This window comes from Antennarius striatus, chromosome 3 (assembly GCF_040054535.1).
Source record: "Antennarius striatus isolate MH-2024 chromosome 3, ASM4005453v1, whole genome shotgun sequence".
NCBI lineage: Eukaryota > Metazoa > Chordata > Actinopteri > Lophiiformes > Antennariidae > Antennarius > Antennarius striatus.
Genome location: NC_090778.1, coordinates 8161981 through 8181258, shown reverse-complemented (window position 1 = coordinate 8181258; position 19278 = coordinate 8161981). Strand labels below are relative to the sequence as shown.

General features: G+C 40.6%; 1 protein-coding gene across 1 annotated transcript in view; it reads left to right on the top strand.

The window, feature by feature from the left end:
• znf608 (zinc finger protein 608) overlaps window positions 1-13211 on the top strand; it is a 105824-nt gene extending 92613 nt beyond the window's left edge. Inside the window, exons 4-9 of the mRNA XM_068309658.1 lie at window positions 2107-4573; window positions 5588-6059; window positions 6840-7012; window positions 9179-9326; window positions 11238-11294; window positions 13059-13211. Of these exons, the coding sequence (XP_068165759.1) occupies window positions 2107-4573; window positions 5588-6059; window positions 6840-7012; window positions 9179-9326; window positions 11238-11294; window positions 13059-13078 (3337 nt within the window). The 3' untranslated portion in view covers window positions 13079-13211. The remainder of the gene's footprint in view (window positions 1-2106; window positions 4574-5587; window positions 6060-6839; window positions 7013-9178; window positions 9327-11237; window positions 11295-13058) is intronic.
• The last annotated feature ends 6067 nt before the right edge of the window (window positions 13212-19278 follow it).

The following is a 19278-nucleotide window of genomic DNA, read 5'->3' as shown; positions in this document are numbered from 1 at the left end:
GGAGCTGCTCATGATGGGATTTATTTATGCAAGTTTGACTAAGGATAACATCACTGAAGGTCTAGGTGTGAAATGCATGGCCCACCATTGATATATACATATATACATAGGCATTACTCTGTATGTATTTAAATACGTACTATGACACCTACAATTTGAAATCAATTCTAATTATAACTGTAAACACATTTCAAGGATAGGCCTCATATAATGAGTCTATATTTGCTTTGTTTGTTGTTAGTATTAGTTTGCATGATTTCATTGTCATTGTTCTTCTTTCACTTTCTTCTGACTGTCTATTTGATTGACTAAAAACTATATATTTTAATGTGCTTTTAAAATCATCTAAGACTTTAGCAGCTAAATTGGCTCAGGTGCTATTAGCTGTTGTTTCATGAGCTATGAACAAAAGCTCCCTTCAATCTCCATCCTAACTGTTAGACAAATGTGTGTGTGTATTTTTTGTCAAGTGAAAAATGTGACTGTCCCTGAAATCTTGCATTCATTGCTCATGAGTGTGAATGATTGTTGTCATGGTAATTACATTTTAATTTCAAAAACTATAAAAGAACTAAATAGCTTTTAGCATTGGGCCAAATGAGGATGTATTATAGAATTCATCTGAATTAAATTAAATGATTCATTATCTACCTTTGAATGAAGCTCTAACCAAATGATGTAATTATTAAATAATAAGTAAAAAAAGTAAAATAAAGAAAGGTAGTTTGAGTTTGAAAAACAAACCCAGCTAAAAGCATCCGCCGAATAAATAACCTGGAAATGCCAAATTAAATACAAAAAATGTTATCTAGACATCCAGCGGCTCCAGTGACACTTAGAGACACTGGTGTAAAAAGCAATTACAAACATCATAGGAAATGTGAGATATCATTGGTTTAACATCACAGAGGGGAACAAGAATGTTTAGTTGAAATCTGTTCCATCAATATGGTGATTAACACCCAAAGTAGTCTTACCAAGGTCAGAGTACAGTCATTCAGTATTTTACATCAAGCGGTCCTATGATGTGTTGTCATTAGTGCATTTAAAGGTCAGCACTGATGCAAGGTTTGGGGTCAAGTTTTGAGAGTAGAGCTTTATTCTGTATATAAACATATAACACAATCTATTTTCACTTTCCTGGCAGAGAGGAGTAGAGAAGTATATTCAGTATTAGGATGAGAAGTGTTGTGGTAAACAGCATCAAAACCTTTCAAAGCTGAGATGACAGCATGCGAATACAAAATCCCTCAATATCAAATCCAGAGATAACCATGGGTTGTACAGGTTTTTTTTTTCTTATGTGATCAAAATAGAAGCAGGCTTTGTGCAGAGAAAATCAATTTTTATCCTTGACGTCTCAGTAAAGTGGTTCACATGAGTCTTGAATGATAATCTATCTTCCAAGGTTTTTTGTCAGAAGGTACAACAGTTCAGTTTGGGAGAGAATATGAACAAGTTGTTCATGGGGTAAAATCATTCAAGAAGCAGCAACAGGAAGGAGAACAGCAGCATTCTGACTAACCGGGGAAATTGATTTTTTTTAAGTTAATTTATTAGGATTTAACAAGCTTTTTACAACTCAATTCAAACTACATTATACAATTCAAAAATACAACATATTAGGTGAACTAAAACAATCTGAAATGATACATGTGTAACGTCAATATGCAAGTCATGCATATTTATATCATCACAATGATTTGAATAAACCTCAATAATTCAAAAATACAACATATTAGGTGAACTAAAACAATCTGAAATGATACATGTGTAACGTCAATATGCAAGTCATGCATATTTATATCATCACAATGATTTGAATAAACCTCAATAATTTTGCATAATCATTGTCAATGTCATATTTTTGTCACTATTTCCACATATTTAACTTGACGTGTGTTTGTTTGATGGAGCACTATATTATCCATTAACACAACTAGTCATTTTTATGTCTGTAGATGCTTAGCTTTTCAGTGACCATCTTTTAATGTAAATATGATGATTATTTGGTCAGAATAAAGACCTCACACCACAGCGCTGCTGTGGACACTGCTTATTGAAAGGAACTTCCTTTATCTATTGTATTTCCTTTGCTTGTTCTAGGTTTTGTGAGTCTCCCTCCAGTGACCCTGAGTTTCCAGGTGGGCGTGGCAGAGGAAAACGGATGCGGATGGCCATGGCTGAGCGACCCTGCGTTGAACCAGCCCCAGCTGCCAAAGTCAGGGGTCTGTCACAGCATAGGAGCCGTGGAGGTGCTGTGGCTGGAACCACTGCCCCCACCCACAGCAAGGGACGGAGAGGAAGCCTGAACCTCATCAATAACAACTGCCGAACACCTCCTTCTTTCTTTACTGTTGAGGAGGTGAAATCTGCCAATAGCACATCCTCTCTCTCCTCCGGGAAACGAAAGAACAAACTACCAGCTGACCTGGATCTCAGCCTGGTGTCCTCGGACGACATCAAAAATGGAAATGGGAAAAGGATTCGAGCCAAATCCCGCAGTGCCCCATCCACGCCACAGGGAAAATCCGATCCCTCATTCATGGACCCGGGAGGTTGTGCCTCCTCACCACCTCCTCCACCCATCCTCATTGACTGCCCCCATCCCAACTGCACTAAACGCTACAAGCACATCAATGGCCTGCGGTACCACCAGACACATGCACACTTGGAAGCTGAGGAGCAGAGGAAGCCTGAGATGGAGCCCGCAAAGGATGGGGAAAGTGAGGAAAGGCTATCGGACTGTGAGGACACCATCAGCAGCATAACATCCGATCTTTCAGAGACAAATAACAACTCCAATGGTAATAGCTCCTCTAAGAAAGCTGCTCCTCTGTATAAGGTTACCACTGTGGGATCACCCAAGAACAGAAGGCTACTCCTCAGTACTGACCACACACCTACGGCCAATACCAAGACAAGAAGAACTTCACTGCTGAAAGATGGATTGATTGATGACCTTAGCAATCTGCCCATTATCTCCAATATGACTGTGGTTCTGGAAAATTGCATGGTGCCAGACAGAAACTCCATGGTGGAAATGCCTAAGCTGGAAGCAGAAGGTCTAATTGATAAGAAAGGAGGAACATGTGATAAAGGCAAGAAGACTAATGGAAAGGTAGAGAAGTTGTCCAAGTCACGGACCAATCGACCAATCGCTCCAGCACCTGCTCCTCCTAAGCTTATTGCCATACCCAACACAGCATATCCAAGCGGCGCAGCAGATACTGCCACCTCACAGCAGCCCTCCCCCATGGCAGTAGTAGGGCTCACCAGTAAAAACCTTCCCCTGAAACCCATCAAACCAAAGCTTAGCATTGTTGTTGAACCAAGCCTTGTCAAAGCCACTCTTGTAACCTGCAGCAAAGAGACCAGAAAGAAAGAGAAGCGTAGGTTGAAGGACAAACATAATAAAGAGGTGACAACTCGGGTGCCTAATGGAGACAACAATGGAATCAAAATTGAAGATGGTGTTTGTTCTAAAATTGGAGTCAAAGAAATTTCTGGAAGCCTTCTGAAGGAGCATCTCAGCAAACAGGATGTAATCAATGGGCTCACAGAGAGCCAGGAGAGCAGGATGGCCAGTATTCGAGCTGAGGCTGATAAGGTCTACACTTTCACTGACAATGCCCCCAGTCCCTCCATCGGTGGCTCATCAAGGCTTGACTCCAGTGGTAGTTGTCTGGCAACAGCAGACAGCAATAGTAAGAACAACAGCCCTGCCTACTCCGACATCTCAGATGCCGGAGATGATGGGGGATCTTCCGAAAGTCGTTCAGATGGAATCAGATCCAAGTCTAGCTCATCAACCTCTTCAGAGGTGAGCTCTAACAGTAATCATGGTAATTCAGCTAAAACCCCACCGGCAGCATCTGTTCCATCATCAAAAGACCCCCAATCCCCATATTATCACAGCTATGAGCCGTACTACCTGCAGGGGTACATGCAGTCTGATAGACAAAACAGCAGCAGTGTTGCTTTCCACAAAAGCTCTGCTCTTGATGGAAAAGGGAAAGACAGGAAGGATGATGTGAAAGAGGATAATAAAAGCTGCTCCCATGAGTTCTCAGACTCAAAGAAAAGTGATGGGCCACCTCAGTCTCAGCTCCAACTGGCTATGAGTCAGACTCAGACTGCCTTGGCCCAATCACTGTACTATGGCCAGTACTCCAGAGGATTGTACATGGACCAGAAACTGTTACTGGCCTCTAAATGCTGTGACCAGACACACAGTGCCAAGCAGAGGAGTGAGAGGGGACATGGGATGAGAGACAGTGATGATGATAAACATATGGTTGGGGGTTTAAGTGGTGGACCCATGCTAGGTAAAGGTCCAGATAGTGCTAAAGGATGCTGTCCCAAACCCATCCTGTCCTACGTGGAGATGAGTGAGAGGGTGGAGAGGGGACAAAGTCTAGGCATAAAGGCTGTGCACAGTGGAATGATGGACCAGCACCCAATCTCAATGAAAGACTGCGATGACATCAAGTCACCTTCCTCTTCCTCTTCTTCTTCACTCCACAACCCAAACAGTCAGACAGATCTGGACTCAAATGTTTCCTTTTCCAGTGTAAGTTTTTCCCTCTGTCTATAACCCGTCGTCGCCGCTGATGGTGTTGTTGGTGTGCTTTATTGACTGTTGTTGAGTGTCACAAAGAGATTGATCACACATTGTGTACAGCCAAACCAATAGGTGCTAATAACAAAGACCATGTGGCTTCTGTGGTGCTGTAGCTCTTCTTTGACATATGACCTTGGTCATTTTTTTTGAAAATGAAGTCATGCTGTTTGATTAATGGATAAAAATGTTTTAATGTTTATAGTAAAAGTAATGAGGCAAATGTATAATTCACTTTAGCTGTAAATGTAACACAAACACTGAAACAAACGAAACACTATAAATGTTTTTGATATGAGCTGCTTTTTCAGAAAGCTTGTACAGATTTTTAACAATGTCCTCTCATGATGCAGTTAATGCTAACTCTAGCTTTCTGGGTAATGTAAAAAAGATTGTATGAATTGAATGAAAGCTGTGTTTTGAAGGGTAGGTTGTTTTTTTTCTTCAGTTTGGCCTAAATTCTGCAGTTGCCCATGTGTGAGACATGTCTCAATTCGTGTCATTAGAGGGACGCCACACTCCTCATATTCCACCTGTGAATGACCGCCTGCTGTCGAAACATCGTCATCCTTCATCGACATCACACCCAGAGCCAGTGATAGATGGTCTGTCTATGGTTCTGTTCACTCCAGTACACAGTGTTTCCTCTATAGTCATTCAGCAGAGGTGGGCCACCACAGAAAAAAGGTTGCCAACTCTGCTAAAAAGAAAATGTGCAAATAGAAGTTATTAATTTGTCTTCCCTTCCATCCTAAAATCAAGAACGAAATAACCGCTGAAGGGCTAACAGAGTTTTAAAGTAGGTATTTAGTTTAGGAGATGCAACCGGCCATATAAACAAAAACTGGGACAGGGATATGGACTGAAATTGAACAAACCCCATAGTGACTTCCACCCACCACTGTTAATAAAGAATTATAGGGGAAACACTGCAACTAGCACCAACACTTGTCCTCATCGATTTAGCCCTCAGACGGCCCGGCCTGGGCTCACTGCCTGGTTCACAGCAAATACTCAGAGCTACAGAGCCAGCATGGAGAGGAGGCCGAGGAGGGTGAAGCAGACAGGGGAAAAGAGTGGGGAGCCACCATGGAGCCTGCCGGGGCCAAGATGACTTCAGGAGGAGGAGTTGGAGCAGAGAGGGGTGGAGGCGGAGATGCTAAAAAAATCAGGTTACATGGATCCCACGATCTGCTACCCAGCATCGACACAGATGAGTCAGATAGGCTGGAGGGGCTAGATGATCAAGGTCAGGAGCCGCTGGGAGGGCTATCTGAGGAGTCCCAGTGTGCCCGGGCAGCAGTATCTCCTCCCATGACCACCCACCAGCCCTATATCCAGTACCAGCACACCTCTTATGCGCCATACCTAACAATATGTGAGAGCAGCGGGGGCTCCTATAGAGGGGTGTCCCCAACCCTGGTTCACAATTATCCAGGTAAGAGTCTAAATAATAATTTTTGTCTGCTATAAAGTTTTTCTTTGACATTTCTTGAACTTTCTTAGTAGAAGTTCTTCCTGCCTGATACCAGACGACAGACACACAGTTGAAAGTCAGATAGTTCTCTCAGAAGATGGAGATTAAAATCAAACTAAAGCTTTAAGAAGATTATTGGACTTTGTTAGATTTGTTAGACTTTAACAAACACCTCATCATTGGGGTTATCATTCCAGTCTGTGCCTGCTGAATGTGTAAATATGTATCAGGTGGTCCATACTTTTATCTATCAAGCAGCCAATAGCTTGATAGATAAAGATGGATGCTATTCTGGGAAACAAAAAGAACCTATTGTGTCATGATGTACCAAACAAATATTTTACAAAGAAAAAAATTACTGAAGGGCACAATTTGGCAGTATTGTGCCCTTCAGTAATTTTTTTTAGCATGTTCTTTTGAAACAAGCCCTGTATCCACATAGACAATATACTTTCTGTATTTTACCTTACATGTGGTGAATTTCCCTAATAATGAGACAACACTAATATGTAATGATTTCTGATTTTCGGGATTACTATAAGTGACAGGAATCACTAATGTTTACATCTACACCACTAACTGCCAGTAGTCGCACACAAGGCCCTTCACAACTGTGATCTTTAGATATCATAAATTTAAGACTCAAAATGTAGAATTTCTTCTCCATGTTTGTATGAATTCATAATCTGTGTGTATTTTTGTGGCTATGTGTGTGTGTGTATCTTTGGTTTTATTCTGTAGGTTTCCACTACCCTCTGTACGGTAAGACAGCGGGCAGGGAGGAGTCAGAGGTGACTCCACCCAGCAGAGGAGGAGTTGTTAGCAGCAAACAGAGCAACGACTCATCCTCCTCTTCCTCAGCCATGGAGCTGCTGCAGCAGCAAAGCCATCAATACCATGGAAAATCACCTGCTGTGAGACAACACTCTCTTGTACACACATTCACACTGTTTTTGTTACACACAACCAGGAACAGCAGAAGTGTGGACAAGATATTACAGGCAATTTTAAAGCAGAATACGAGGACACTAGAAAATGTATTTTGACAGTAAATAAGGCTTATGCTGATAATAAATTAACAAGAGTCATATTATGATCTTTATCATCACTTTACAAGAATAACTATACATCCATCCATCCATCCATCATCTACCGCTTATCCAGGGCCGCGTTGCGGGGGCAACAGTCTCAAGGGGGATGCCCATACTTCCCTCTCCCCAGACACCTCCTCCAGCTCCTCCGGGGGGAGCCCGAGACGTTCCCAGGCCAGCCGAGGACATAGTCCCTCCAGCGTGTTCTAGGTCTTCCTCGAGGTCTCCTCCCAGTAGGACATGCCCGGAACACCTCCTCAGGGAGGCGTCCAGGAGGCCTTTGAAACAGATGTCTGGAGCAACCTCAGTGGGCTGCGCTCGAGACAGAGGAGCAGCGACTCTACTCCGAGCTCCTCCCTGGTGACTGAGCTCCTCACCTTATCTCTAAGGGTGCTCCCAGCCACTCTACGGAAGAAACTCATTTCAGCCGCTTATATCCGGGATCTTGTCCTTTCGGTCATGACCCAAAGCTCATGACCATAGATGACAGTAGGAACATAGATTGACCGGTAAATCAATAGCTTCGTCTTGTGACTCAGCTCCTTCTTCACCACAACGGACCTATACTGCAACCTGATCACTGCAGAAGCTGCACCAATCCGTCTGTCAATCTCACGTTCCATCCTTCCCTCACTCATGAACAAGACCCCAAGATACTTAAACTCCTCCACTTGGGGCAAGGACTCTCCACAGACCTGAAGAGGGCACACCATCCTTTTACTGTCGAGAACCATGGCCTCGAATTTAGAGGTGCTGGTCCTCATCCCACTCACTTCACACTAAGCTGCAAACCATCCCACGCTGAAGGTCCAGGTTTGCTAAGGCCACCAGGACAACACTGCCTGCAAAAAGCAAAGATGCAATCCTTTTGTCCCCAAACCAGACTTCCTCCGGATTCTGGCTGCGCCGAGAAATTCTGTTCATAAAGATTATGAACAGAACAAGTAATAGACGGCAGCCCTGCCAGAGTCCAACATGCACCTGGAACAGGTCTGTCTTACTGCTGGCAATGTGAACCAAGCTCTGGCTTCGGTCATACAGGGACCGGACAGCCCTCAGCATACTCCTGTAGCAATCCCCACAAGATACCATGAGGGACACGATCGAATGCCTTTTCCAGATCCACAAAACACATGTGGACTGGTTGGGCAAACTCCCAAAAAACCCTGAGCACTCGAAGGAAAGTGTAGAGCTGGTCCAGTGTTCCACAACCGGCGCGAAAACCGCATTGTACCTGCAGAATCCACGGTTTGACTATAGGTCTTATCCTCCTCTCCAGTACCCTGGAATAGACTTTCCCTGGGAGGCTGAGGAGTGTGATCCTCCTATAGTTGGAACACACCCTCCGGTCCCTCTTTTTGAGAAGAGGGACCACTGCCCAGGTCTGCCAATCCAGAGGTACTGTCCCCGACTGCCATGCGATGTTACAGAGACGTGTCAACCATGACAGTCCCTGCACATCCAGAGACTTGAGGTACTCAGGGCAAATCTCATCCACCCCCGGTGCTTTTACATATGTGTGATAATGCATTGTAGATATCCCTTCAGTGTTTCCAGCAGATGCGGGTTCCAGTTACTTTCAATTTGTTTTTCAACTAAATAAATTCAAGGTGTAAAAAGTTAATTCATTTCAGAAATCAGAATCAGAAAATAATGTATTGCCAGGTACAATAAAGCTTACCACACGAGGAACTTGACGCGATGTGGGTGCATTAAAAGGTGGAAGAGAAGCAATAAGGAATAAAAAGGTTGAGGTATATGGTGAGGTATATGGTTGGTGTTTTCAGGGAAAAAATAGTATATGTATATATATATATATATATATATATATATATATATATATATATATATATATATATATATATATATATATATATGCATGTACATGAATGAGTGAAAAGATAATTTCTCCTCTGAGGAATCAACAGAATGAATTTAATCTTTAATCTTTTAATGTAAGTTTGGATGATAATGTCTGTGTTCATACAGCCAGGTGAGAAGGGTTCCCCTGAGGGAGAGAGAGACGCGGAAAGAGAGAGGAACCACATGTCATACGGCCGACACCTGCACAAACACCATCACACACACCTGGGTATGAGCTACAACCTGATGTCAGGACAGTATGACATCTACCAAGGTATGACATCACAATGAGTCAAACTGAGTGACTACGGTTAGTTGTGTTTGGAATGATATCGTCAACCATTGCATTGCCTAGAAATATTAATACAGTATTATAGTTATGAATAAATACAAATACAGTTAAATACAAATAAATAAATATGAACAAATACAGTTAAATACAATTACAGTTATGTGTGTATGTATGACACACACACACACACCCCGCTGTCGTAGTTGTACAAATTTCCCCTGTGGGACTATTAAAGGTTTATCTTATCTTATCTTATCTTATCGTATCTTATCTTATCTTATCTTATCTTATCTTATCTTATACATATGATTTCATATGGGTGGCACTGTGATGCGGTGGGTAGCAAGACGGTTCTTGGTTCTATTCCTTCCCATGCACAATTTGTATGTTCTCCGCATGTCTGTGTGGGTTCTGTGGTTTCTCTTGCTTCCTCTCACCTCCAAAAAACATGCATCTAACATGCATCTTGGTCACACCACATTGTATGTTTGTTCGTCTTACCTGTGGCTCCGTAATGTGCTGGTGTCTTATCTAGGGGTTGTAGCCCGCTTTTGGCTGGGATAGTCTGCAGCAGACCTGTGACCCGCAAGGCAGATAAGCTGTAGATGAGACGATTGCTAACGTCTCCATTTCAAGAAAAAGGATGGATGGATTTTGTGCTGTATAATAAAAGAAATGTGACTTTTGAAAACCACGGTAGTGAGTTTATAATACTGTATGTTCTTTACAACTATTATATTCTCATGAAATTGTTAATATTCATTAAACAGTCAGAAAATTCTGTCTCAAATACCTGTGCCATTACTTGTTTAGTCCAAATGTCAGAAAACAGTTAAAATAATTGGTTTAATAGTAATAAATAGTTTAAAGCAAGAGCAGGAAAACTAAGAGAATGAAACGATGGAATATTTAGAAATTTTACATGAAAAAGTATTGTTTCTAATTAATCATATGTCAACTGCTTGATAAATTTATGATTTAGGTCACTTCTTAGTGAACTACATTATTTGGTAATTTTAATCTAATGAGGAAACTTCCATCCATCCATTTTCTTTCGCTTTCGCTCCCCGCAGCGGGTCACGGGGAGCTGGAGCCTATCCCAGCTGGCATGGGGCGTGAGGCGGGGGACACCAGTGTGCTGCGGAGCCACACACACAAAGACAGACAACCACACACACACTCACTCACTCCTATTGGCAATTTGGGACCGGCCAATAAACCTGAAGTGCTGTTTTTGGAGGTGGGAGGAAGCCGGAGAACCCGCGCAGACACGGGGAGAACATGCATACTCCGCACAGAGCGGGACTCGAACCCGGACCCGCCATGTAATGAAACTTATTTCTCATAAACTTGTGTGCAACAGTAATTTGGCATTCTGTAACAGATACATGTAGTAAGGTGAGATATTTCCGTCTGAGCTGTAGTGAAGTAGAGAGTGTTGTGGACAAAAAAATAACACATTGTTTTCCTCCTCCTCGTTGTACTATGCTAGTTAAATAACTGTTGTTTTTTTGTGAATGTTACATTTCCAGTCAGTCAAGTATGCTGCTTTTCAGAGAGACAAGTGAAAAAGAAAATCTGAATAAACAGCTGTACTGAATCTCAGCTAAATTTAATCCACAAACATAATAATTTCCCTCAGTGTATTTATTTTTATTCTTCTTCTTCCACAGCTGTCTATAAAGGAATCTGATCTGACCTGACTTGGCATTACAATATAATATGCTACAATATGCTATAATATAATATAATATAATATAATATGATATACTCGGAATATAATATATAATATAATACAAAAAATATATATAATATAATTTGATGATTACAGGACATTTTCTTTATTTTCTGATGTTTGTTGTTTTTACTGCTGTTTCTTTCACTGTGTTGAAGGTTTGAGCTCCAGGTCGCTGGTCTCCAGTCAGCAGGTGTCAGGGCATTCCTCTACTGGTACGTTTGAAACACAAAAACTGCTCTTAATAATGACAACCAGAGTTTAATAATCAAACATGAATGCCAACTCCTAGTCTGATCTTTTTCAATTTATTTATGTCGTCCTGGGACTATTTAATTTGTCTAATTTGTTGCAGTACAATTGGTTTACATGAATTCATTAATTCTATGCTCCTGCTTATTTGGATTATAAAACATTCTGTTGTGGTTTTAAAAAATGCATTACAAAAATGAGATTAAGGTTTATATTTTCAGAGCAGCTTTGTCATTTGGGAATTGCATTTTCTAAAATGTCCATTGGGTAGTTTTCACTCAAAGTTAAGGCTAAATAATAGGCTTGCATTTAAATGCAACAGGCTGTACTCTCCAAACAGAAAATACTGCGTTCAAAGCAGTGTGCTCACTAACTTTTTGGCTCACAGAATCATTGTCCTCTAACTTTGGAACTTATGAAATGAACCGGATAAATGTATCTTTGATAAAACGTGAGCTGGGTGCAGAACAAAATTGAGAATTGAGTCATGTTCAAGCATCTGGCCCGTCAATAAATCAAATATATAAGCCTTCCCTTCTGGGAATCACAGCTCAGTGCTTAATCAGTTCTCTGAAGCCGGTATTTTGCTGCCTAAAGTGTTGTCCAGGAGATCATTGTCTGCTTTGCAGAAATTTCCATATATTCTCATGAGCTATATATCACTGCCATTGTTTAAAATGGTGGAATATTTCAAAGAGAACCATGGTAGCAGTTGAACAGCAAAATGTCATGAATGCCTTTTTGGCGCATTGACTGCAGTTACCTTTAAATGGTAATTGCAATGAAATAGAGAAGAATGATGCTGACAGTGGAGAAACAAGGAATAATACATGGAGTTTTCCACACATCCCAAAAGCTGCAGTGTTTTCTAATATTTAGGTATTTAGATATCTGAGGAGCACTAATTGTTTATCTACTTCCCAGCTCTTGTCAACAACCATTTTCTGACAGACACAATTTTTTGTTGATAATGTTCAGTAATATTCCTTATCTGGTTAATATGACTCACATTTAACGTACTGATGTGAGGTGACAAATAATCACGCCACAGATTTGAACATAGTCCTGAGGGGTAGGTTTTCATCCAGTGAGTCATATAATGGGGGTCAAACCATACTGGGACAGCAGTTTTTAGGTGTAATGACAAGCAAACACAGCTACCTTGGCAGAGACTTGTCCTCTGTGAGTGCTGCCTGGTATTATTTGGAACACTTTTATACGAATGACCCGGGTAGGATATGACTCAGAACATTTACAGATTGTTCAAGATAAGTGTTGCTCTTGCTCCCTGTCTTGGTTTTGCCTTGTTGCCCCTCTTCTTGCCCTTTGAATCAGTGACTTTTGATGAGTGTTGCTAAGATATTGTTTGAGATTCAGTTCACAAATAATGGCATTTTGTCTTGCCAGGCGCCTGGTCTTTTACAGTTCACACATCAACACCAGCCAAAGGTTTTAGTTTCAGATCATGAGTGAAATCTTTCGTATACCAATTTTTGATGAAACTGTCTGTTCTGTCAGCATTTTTCATTAAGGTGTGCTCAACAATCCAAATCAAACATATCAAATTACTTCTATTCTGCTTTATTCAAGCAAAACTACCAGCACTTCAATTTTGTAGTTTGTGGAAGCAATCACATCACTTCCAGTCCAAACAGACCTGCAGTATTTGTGTTCTGACAGTATTTGTTTGTGACTGAAATCTATGTTTTCTCCTCTTGTCTCCACAGACAGCGAAGGGAAGAAGTAGGACCATGTGACCACGAGTCACATGAGGAACAACAGATTTATCAGACATCAATTCCGTGGTGTTGAATAAGCTTCGCCTCGTTGAGAGGCAGAAAACAGAAATTTAAAAACCTCTTTCATTTCTTACTAATGGCTGCCACCTCTTTTGTAACATGTCTTGGAAGAACATACGGGCCAACTGAGGGACAGGAAGTGGGATTGGGACTTTTTTTGAAGGACGATCTAATTGTACAAATACAGATCACTGACTTTTGAAGCTTTCGATTTTGCAGGATTTTGACAGTAGCAGGTGGCGTGTATAAAATAAAATAAAACCAGAGCACCGTGCACTCAGCCCAGACACGGCTTTATAAAATGCACATTTATTGTAGTGTATTGTAATGATGATATGACTGAATGTACTGCTTACATTATCCCAATACTGTTGGTGTTTTTTTTTAACTCCTATTGGGATACAGCATTAGGAAGCTAAAAAGTCTATTATTACCCTTATTATTCTCTTTATTGAAGTGGTCCTCCTCCCTCCATAGTGCTGACCCTACATTTGTAAAGCTGACCTGTACTTGAGCGTAACCATGTTGATTGTAATGTCTTTATGTGAGAGTAAACCTTCACATTGACCTGCCTCGTGCCATGTAGGGACCCAGTGGTGTATATATTCTGTACAGATTCATGTCAAAGCACTAACATGCTTCATAATACTCTATGTTGACGTCCGTTTGCCATGCAGGGGTGCAGCAGGCAGAGCAGAAAAAACAGCAGAAAAAGAAACACTATGTCTTTATTGACCGAAGTCAGTTCACCTGCAGCAGTTTGTACCTCAGGCACAAGCTCTATTGATGTAATTTATGTTGCACATATTCCATTTGGTTAGAGCTTAGCAGTGTGTGGTGTGTGAGTGTGTGTGTGTGTGTGTGTGTGTGTGTGTGTGTGTGTGTGTGTGTGTGTGTGTGTGTGTGTGCGTGCGTGCGTGTGTGTGTGGTTTTGTAAATGTTAGCCCCAGTCGTGCCTCTCAGTGTTAGGATTACAGCTTTCAAACAATGCTCACCCAACCCAGTCAATCCGAGTAATTTTACATGGGATCTGTATTTTTACCACTACAAACAGTTGACTATAGATTACAGCAGTTAGTTGGCAGATCCATGTCATCTTGAAGTCCGTTGAGTAATTGATTTTCATTTTGACCTAGAAGTTGTTTCACACTATACTCAAGAAGGAATTTGCCCTGGGATTTGTCCTAGGATTGAAGATATTAAAATCTGATTTGAAGAACTTATTAACTACGGTTGCATCAAAGTTAAAATTGAAATTTGATTCTCAGAGTGGACGGTGTGCTCTAACTGCTGTTTTTTACCTATTTGTGTAAAACAATTGAAAGTTCCAGAATTGGTACTAAAATGGACCTCATGAGGAGAATGTTAGCCAAATTAACTTTAAACAGGTATTTTGTCATCAGCAGACCTTGATCCTCTTCAAAATTAAGCCAGAAACTCGTGAGCATTTACAAATGATCTGTGTCTGTGATGGAAGGCTGTGGAAAACAGTGTCTCTCTTGGGCCACATGAGAAAAAGCTTTTTATAACAGCTTACAAAGCTTGATTGGACTTGATGCTTAATGTTTGCAGTCAAGACAGCAGATATGAACCACTGTTTACTTCACGCTTTATGAACAATTAAAAATTTGGACTATGCCCCAAACAAAAATGGCAACTAGATTGGACTAGGAGCCAACTATCATGTACAGACACTTCCTTTGCTGAGGTGAAGAAATTTAGACTCACCTTTTGTCAAATAATGTCAAATACTCGGAAAGTATCTGAAAGAGTCTGCAAGGATCTGGGATAAAACTTCAAGTATTCAGAGCTGATAAATTATTTAAACAGTTGATGAAACAGTGAGTTCTTAGTGCCATCAAAGAGATTATGTGTTCATGTAATTGTTGACATTCCAGCAGGTTTATGTGAATTCTTCAGAGGGAATTTTTGTGAAACGTAGTGGGTCAAAACAGACGCCATCAGACTTTGGTACAGAACTGATTAATGGAGGGTTCTGATTTTAGTGGATCTTCGTGGATGTAAGTACCGTCTATTGTTAATATGGTATAATATAATTAAAATACAATCAACAGATTTCTAATGACTAAAATTCTGAAATCAGAAGGCATACGTTGGGTGATTAATTCAGTGCTTGTGTTTGTTTGTGTGTGTGAAGGCGTGATATTATGTTTGAACATGAATATACATGTTAGTCATACTTTTAGGCATGGTACCTCTGAAGGATAATTCCAGTTTTTACATTGAGTTTTGCAGCATTTGTCCCACAATACTCAGACTGAAGAATTTGATGTTTTGCTCAGGTACGGTAGTGAGTTCATTGCAAAAACAAGCGTTGTTGTTTGAGTGTTTGTTCCAACACGTTTCCTAAATGTATGACTTTAATGATAAAAGCATACTTGAAGATGCTAAACAAATCTGTTTATTTTATAGAGTAGCGACTCAAAAGCATACTTCTCCATTGAGATCAATTCTTGTATATCAGTTATCAGAAAGACAAACTATGACCCAAATTAAAGCTTGTTTAAAGTATATTCTACAATATAGCACTAAAAAACACAGTGGTGCTGAAATTCAATAAATCACACTGGAATTGTCCATTACAGAAATACCCAAATGTTTCTGTTGGGAATGCCAGTGGAGATGCATCCTCATCAGACGGACCACAATCCTTTACCCTGCTCCTCCTTCCAAGATCTGACCAGTGAGCTAACTCACCGCAGAGCCTCTGATAGATAGAAACTGAAATATTTTATTTTTCAGAATATGTCAAACTACTCTATTCTACAACAGTGCTCCTCTATTCTGCAACAGAATTCTGCAACAGTTGCAAGTACAGGAATTCATTCTGGCTGCCCTTTACAATTCTGTCCTTTAATGCCATTGACATTGCTACCATCCGGCTGTAAATTACTGTCATGTTCAGGATCATTTGCCAAAGTTTTGTGCATTCATGATGCATCTGGAAGTAGTAGAATGCAAGCAATGACTTACAAAAAATTATGTGAAGGCAGAATGGGGTTGGATTTTATTGTTCTGAAACTCTTGATATTCATTGCCCCAATTTACCTCGACTTGACCTCATACTTTCACGTTGTCCTCCATTGTAACTGGTTACTCTAAAGACAACTTTTGATTAATGTTTAATTTATTTATTTATTTCCCGGACATGTTAATATAACAGACTTCACACCTTCATCAAATTTACATCAACAACAACATCCGAAAAATATAGGGTTGACGGGTGGAAGCCAATTGGCTTGTGAAATTCCCATCCCCCAGAATCAACAAACATCTCTGTCATTACAATATGTTGTCAGCCATTGTTAACAAATCATTTGCAATTGTGATATGTACAAATGTCTTTAATGAATTCAAATTATTGACTGTTGATATGTCCCATTGTTGTCCACATTGTCTTCCTCATCAATGATGTGGATGCTTGTTCTTCAGAATGTTGCACAGTTTGATTATTGTTCACTAATGTAATCCCAAATTGACACCAATTGTTCAGTCAGTGGTAAGTAGTAAGTAGGAATTGATGATATCTTGTCCATGCCGACAAAGACCTATGCTAAATAAAGTTAGCCTGTCAACAATGTGCGGCCAAATTGGCTACTAATATAATTTTAAATTAAAATTAAATTGACTTGATTTATAACAAACAGCGACAAAAATCTGTGACACATGTAATTAAATTCACAAAGCTTGAGCTTTGGTTGAGTCACTGCAATATGGCTAGCATTACAGGAATCATCTTGGAATAACGAAGACAGTGGGAAAGAGTCAGGGTCTACTTTTTTCCTTCCTTTCTGTCAGTGTGGCATAATGCAGAAAAGGATAATACGATGGAGTCAGGAATTAATCACAATATGTAAAGGCCCAATACAAATGGCCCACCCTCATCTATCAGTCGCTCTGCTTCATTTACACCGTACCTTACTTGCATCTTATCAGTGATCATTCTATTACTTGAATATAGTGCTATGAACTATGTTTACAAAATGCTGTCATATTTTGGAAGACACAGTGTTGTCCTATAAAGGCTGCTTGATATGTTCAGTTTGTTCACCCAGTATATCCAGTTAACAACACACTGAGATCGTATAAACATGAATCCTGCTGTTGCTTTTTTATACTGTATATGCCTTAATTCATATGTTTGGCAATCATGATTAAAGGATGTTTATATATATATTCTTCTGTATGTTTATTTTTTTTATTATGTGATTCCAAAATTTTTTAACCTTTTCAGTGTTTAATAGTTTAACAAGATTCCTACGTATATTTTACTGCTGTGTTTCTAACATTTATTCAGTTTATTTATGCACACTTAATGGTGAATGACAGAAGATGCCTTGAGGTACAATAGATTATGTAGGCTTCTACTGGATCTACTAGAGGTAAAAAAGATCATGTTTTTTTCCACTATTGAATGATTCCTGGGCGGCACGGTGGCACAATGGGAAGCGCTGTTGCCGCACAACAAGGCGGTTCCTGGTTCGAGTCCCGCTCTGTGGTTTGCATCTTCTCGCCATGTCTACGTGGGTTCTCTCCTGGTTCTCCAGCTTCCTCTCACCGCCAAAAATATGCACTTCAGGTTAATTGGCCGGTCTCAAATTGCCCGTAGGAGGGAGTGTGTGTGTGTGCGTGGTGGTCTGTCATTGTGTTTGGCTCCATGGCGCACTGGCGTCGTGCCCGGAGTTTCCCCCGCCTCACGCCCTATGTCAGCTGGGATAGGCTCCAACTCCCCGTGATCTGCTGCAGTGGATACAGCGAAAGAAAATGGATGTATGGATGATTCCTGCTTAAAATTAATGGGGCGGCAGTGGCTCACTTGTAAAGCGTGTGGTAGAGCGAGTCGTCCAATGCTCAGAGATCGGCGGTTCAATTCCCGCTCCTACAAAAAAAACACCTAGAGGTGAGCTGACAGTGGGAGGCGTCAGTTCACCTCCGGAGCACTGCCGAGGCGCCCTTGAGCAAGGCGCCATCCCCCTTACAAGTTGCTCATTTGGAGCACACCACAAAGGAACTGCCCGTCACTCTACCTCTGCATATGTACAGGCCCCATGTGTGTGTGTTTCTGTGTTCAGGGCCTGTACACACATATGCATGTGATTTGATTGGACTAACTAGAGTGTGCTCTTAATTTCCCTTTGGGGATTACTAAAGTATATTAAATTAAATTAAAAAAATTAAATTAAATTAGAATAGCAGGTTAATTTATGTATTGGAGCACTTAGAGAGGAGACTAAAGTATTATTACAAATGTAGTCCTTTTTTTTTTTACTGTGATTACTCTAACGAATGCATTAACAACACTATTATAAGTCAAAGCATTATTTAAAAAGTATCAAGAACTGTAAAACACATAATAATCCCCCCTTTAATGAAGTGTGTCCCTATCAATCTATCTATCTGGGGGGGGGGGGCGGTAACTCAGTCGGTAGAGCAGGTTGTCCAATGATCCGAGATCAGCGGTTCGATTCCCGCTCCCGACCATTCACCTTTAGAGTGTTAGCTGGCAGTGGGAGGTGCCAGCTCACCTCCCGAGCACTGCCGAGATGCCCTTGAGCAAGGCACCGTCTCCTCCACATTTGATGCGCTCCAAAGATGGGGCTGCCTGTCACTCAGCCTTCCTGTATTTACTGCATACCTACAGGCTCCTTGTGTGTGTGCTTGGTTGTTTCAGGGGCCGGTACAAAAACATATATATGCATGATTACTAACCACGAGTGAAAATATAACTATTTCCCTATGGGAATCATTCAAATGTACTTCTTCTATCTAGCATAGTCATACTATAGTCAACTTTATTGTCAAATGTACCATATATGCACGACAAACAGCACAGATGACATTACAGTCCTCTCAAACCCACAGGCAATAAAAAAATTAGAAAGAACCACTCTAGCAGGAGAGATCTATCTATCTATCTATCTATCTATCTATCTATCTATCTATCTATCTATCTATCTATCTATCTATCTATCTATCTATCTATCTATCTATCTATCTATCTATCTATCTATCTATCTATCTATCTATCTATCTATCTATATCAACATTTATTTAATATTTTTATCATCCGAATCCATAAAGTCATTACTATAATTAGCTATAAGATTAGCATTGTAGACCACAATGT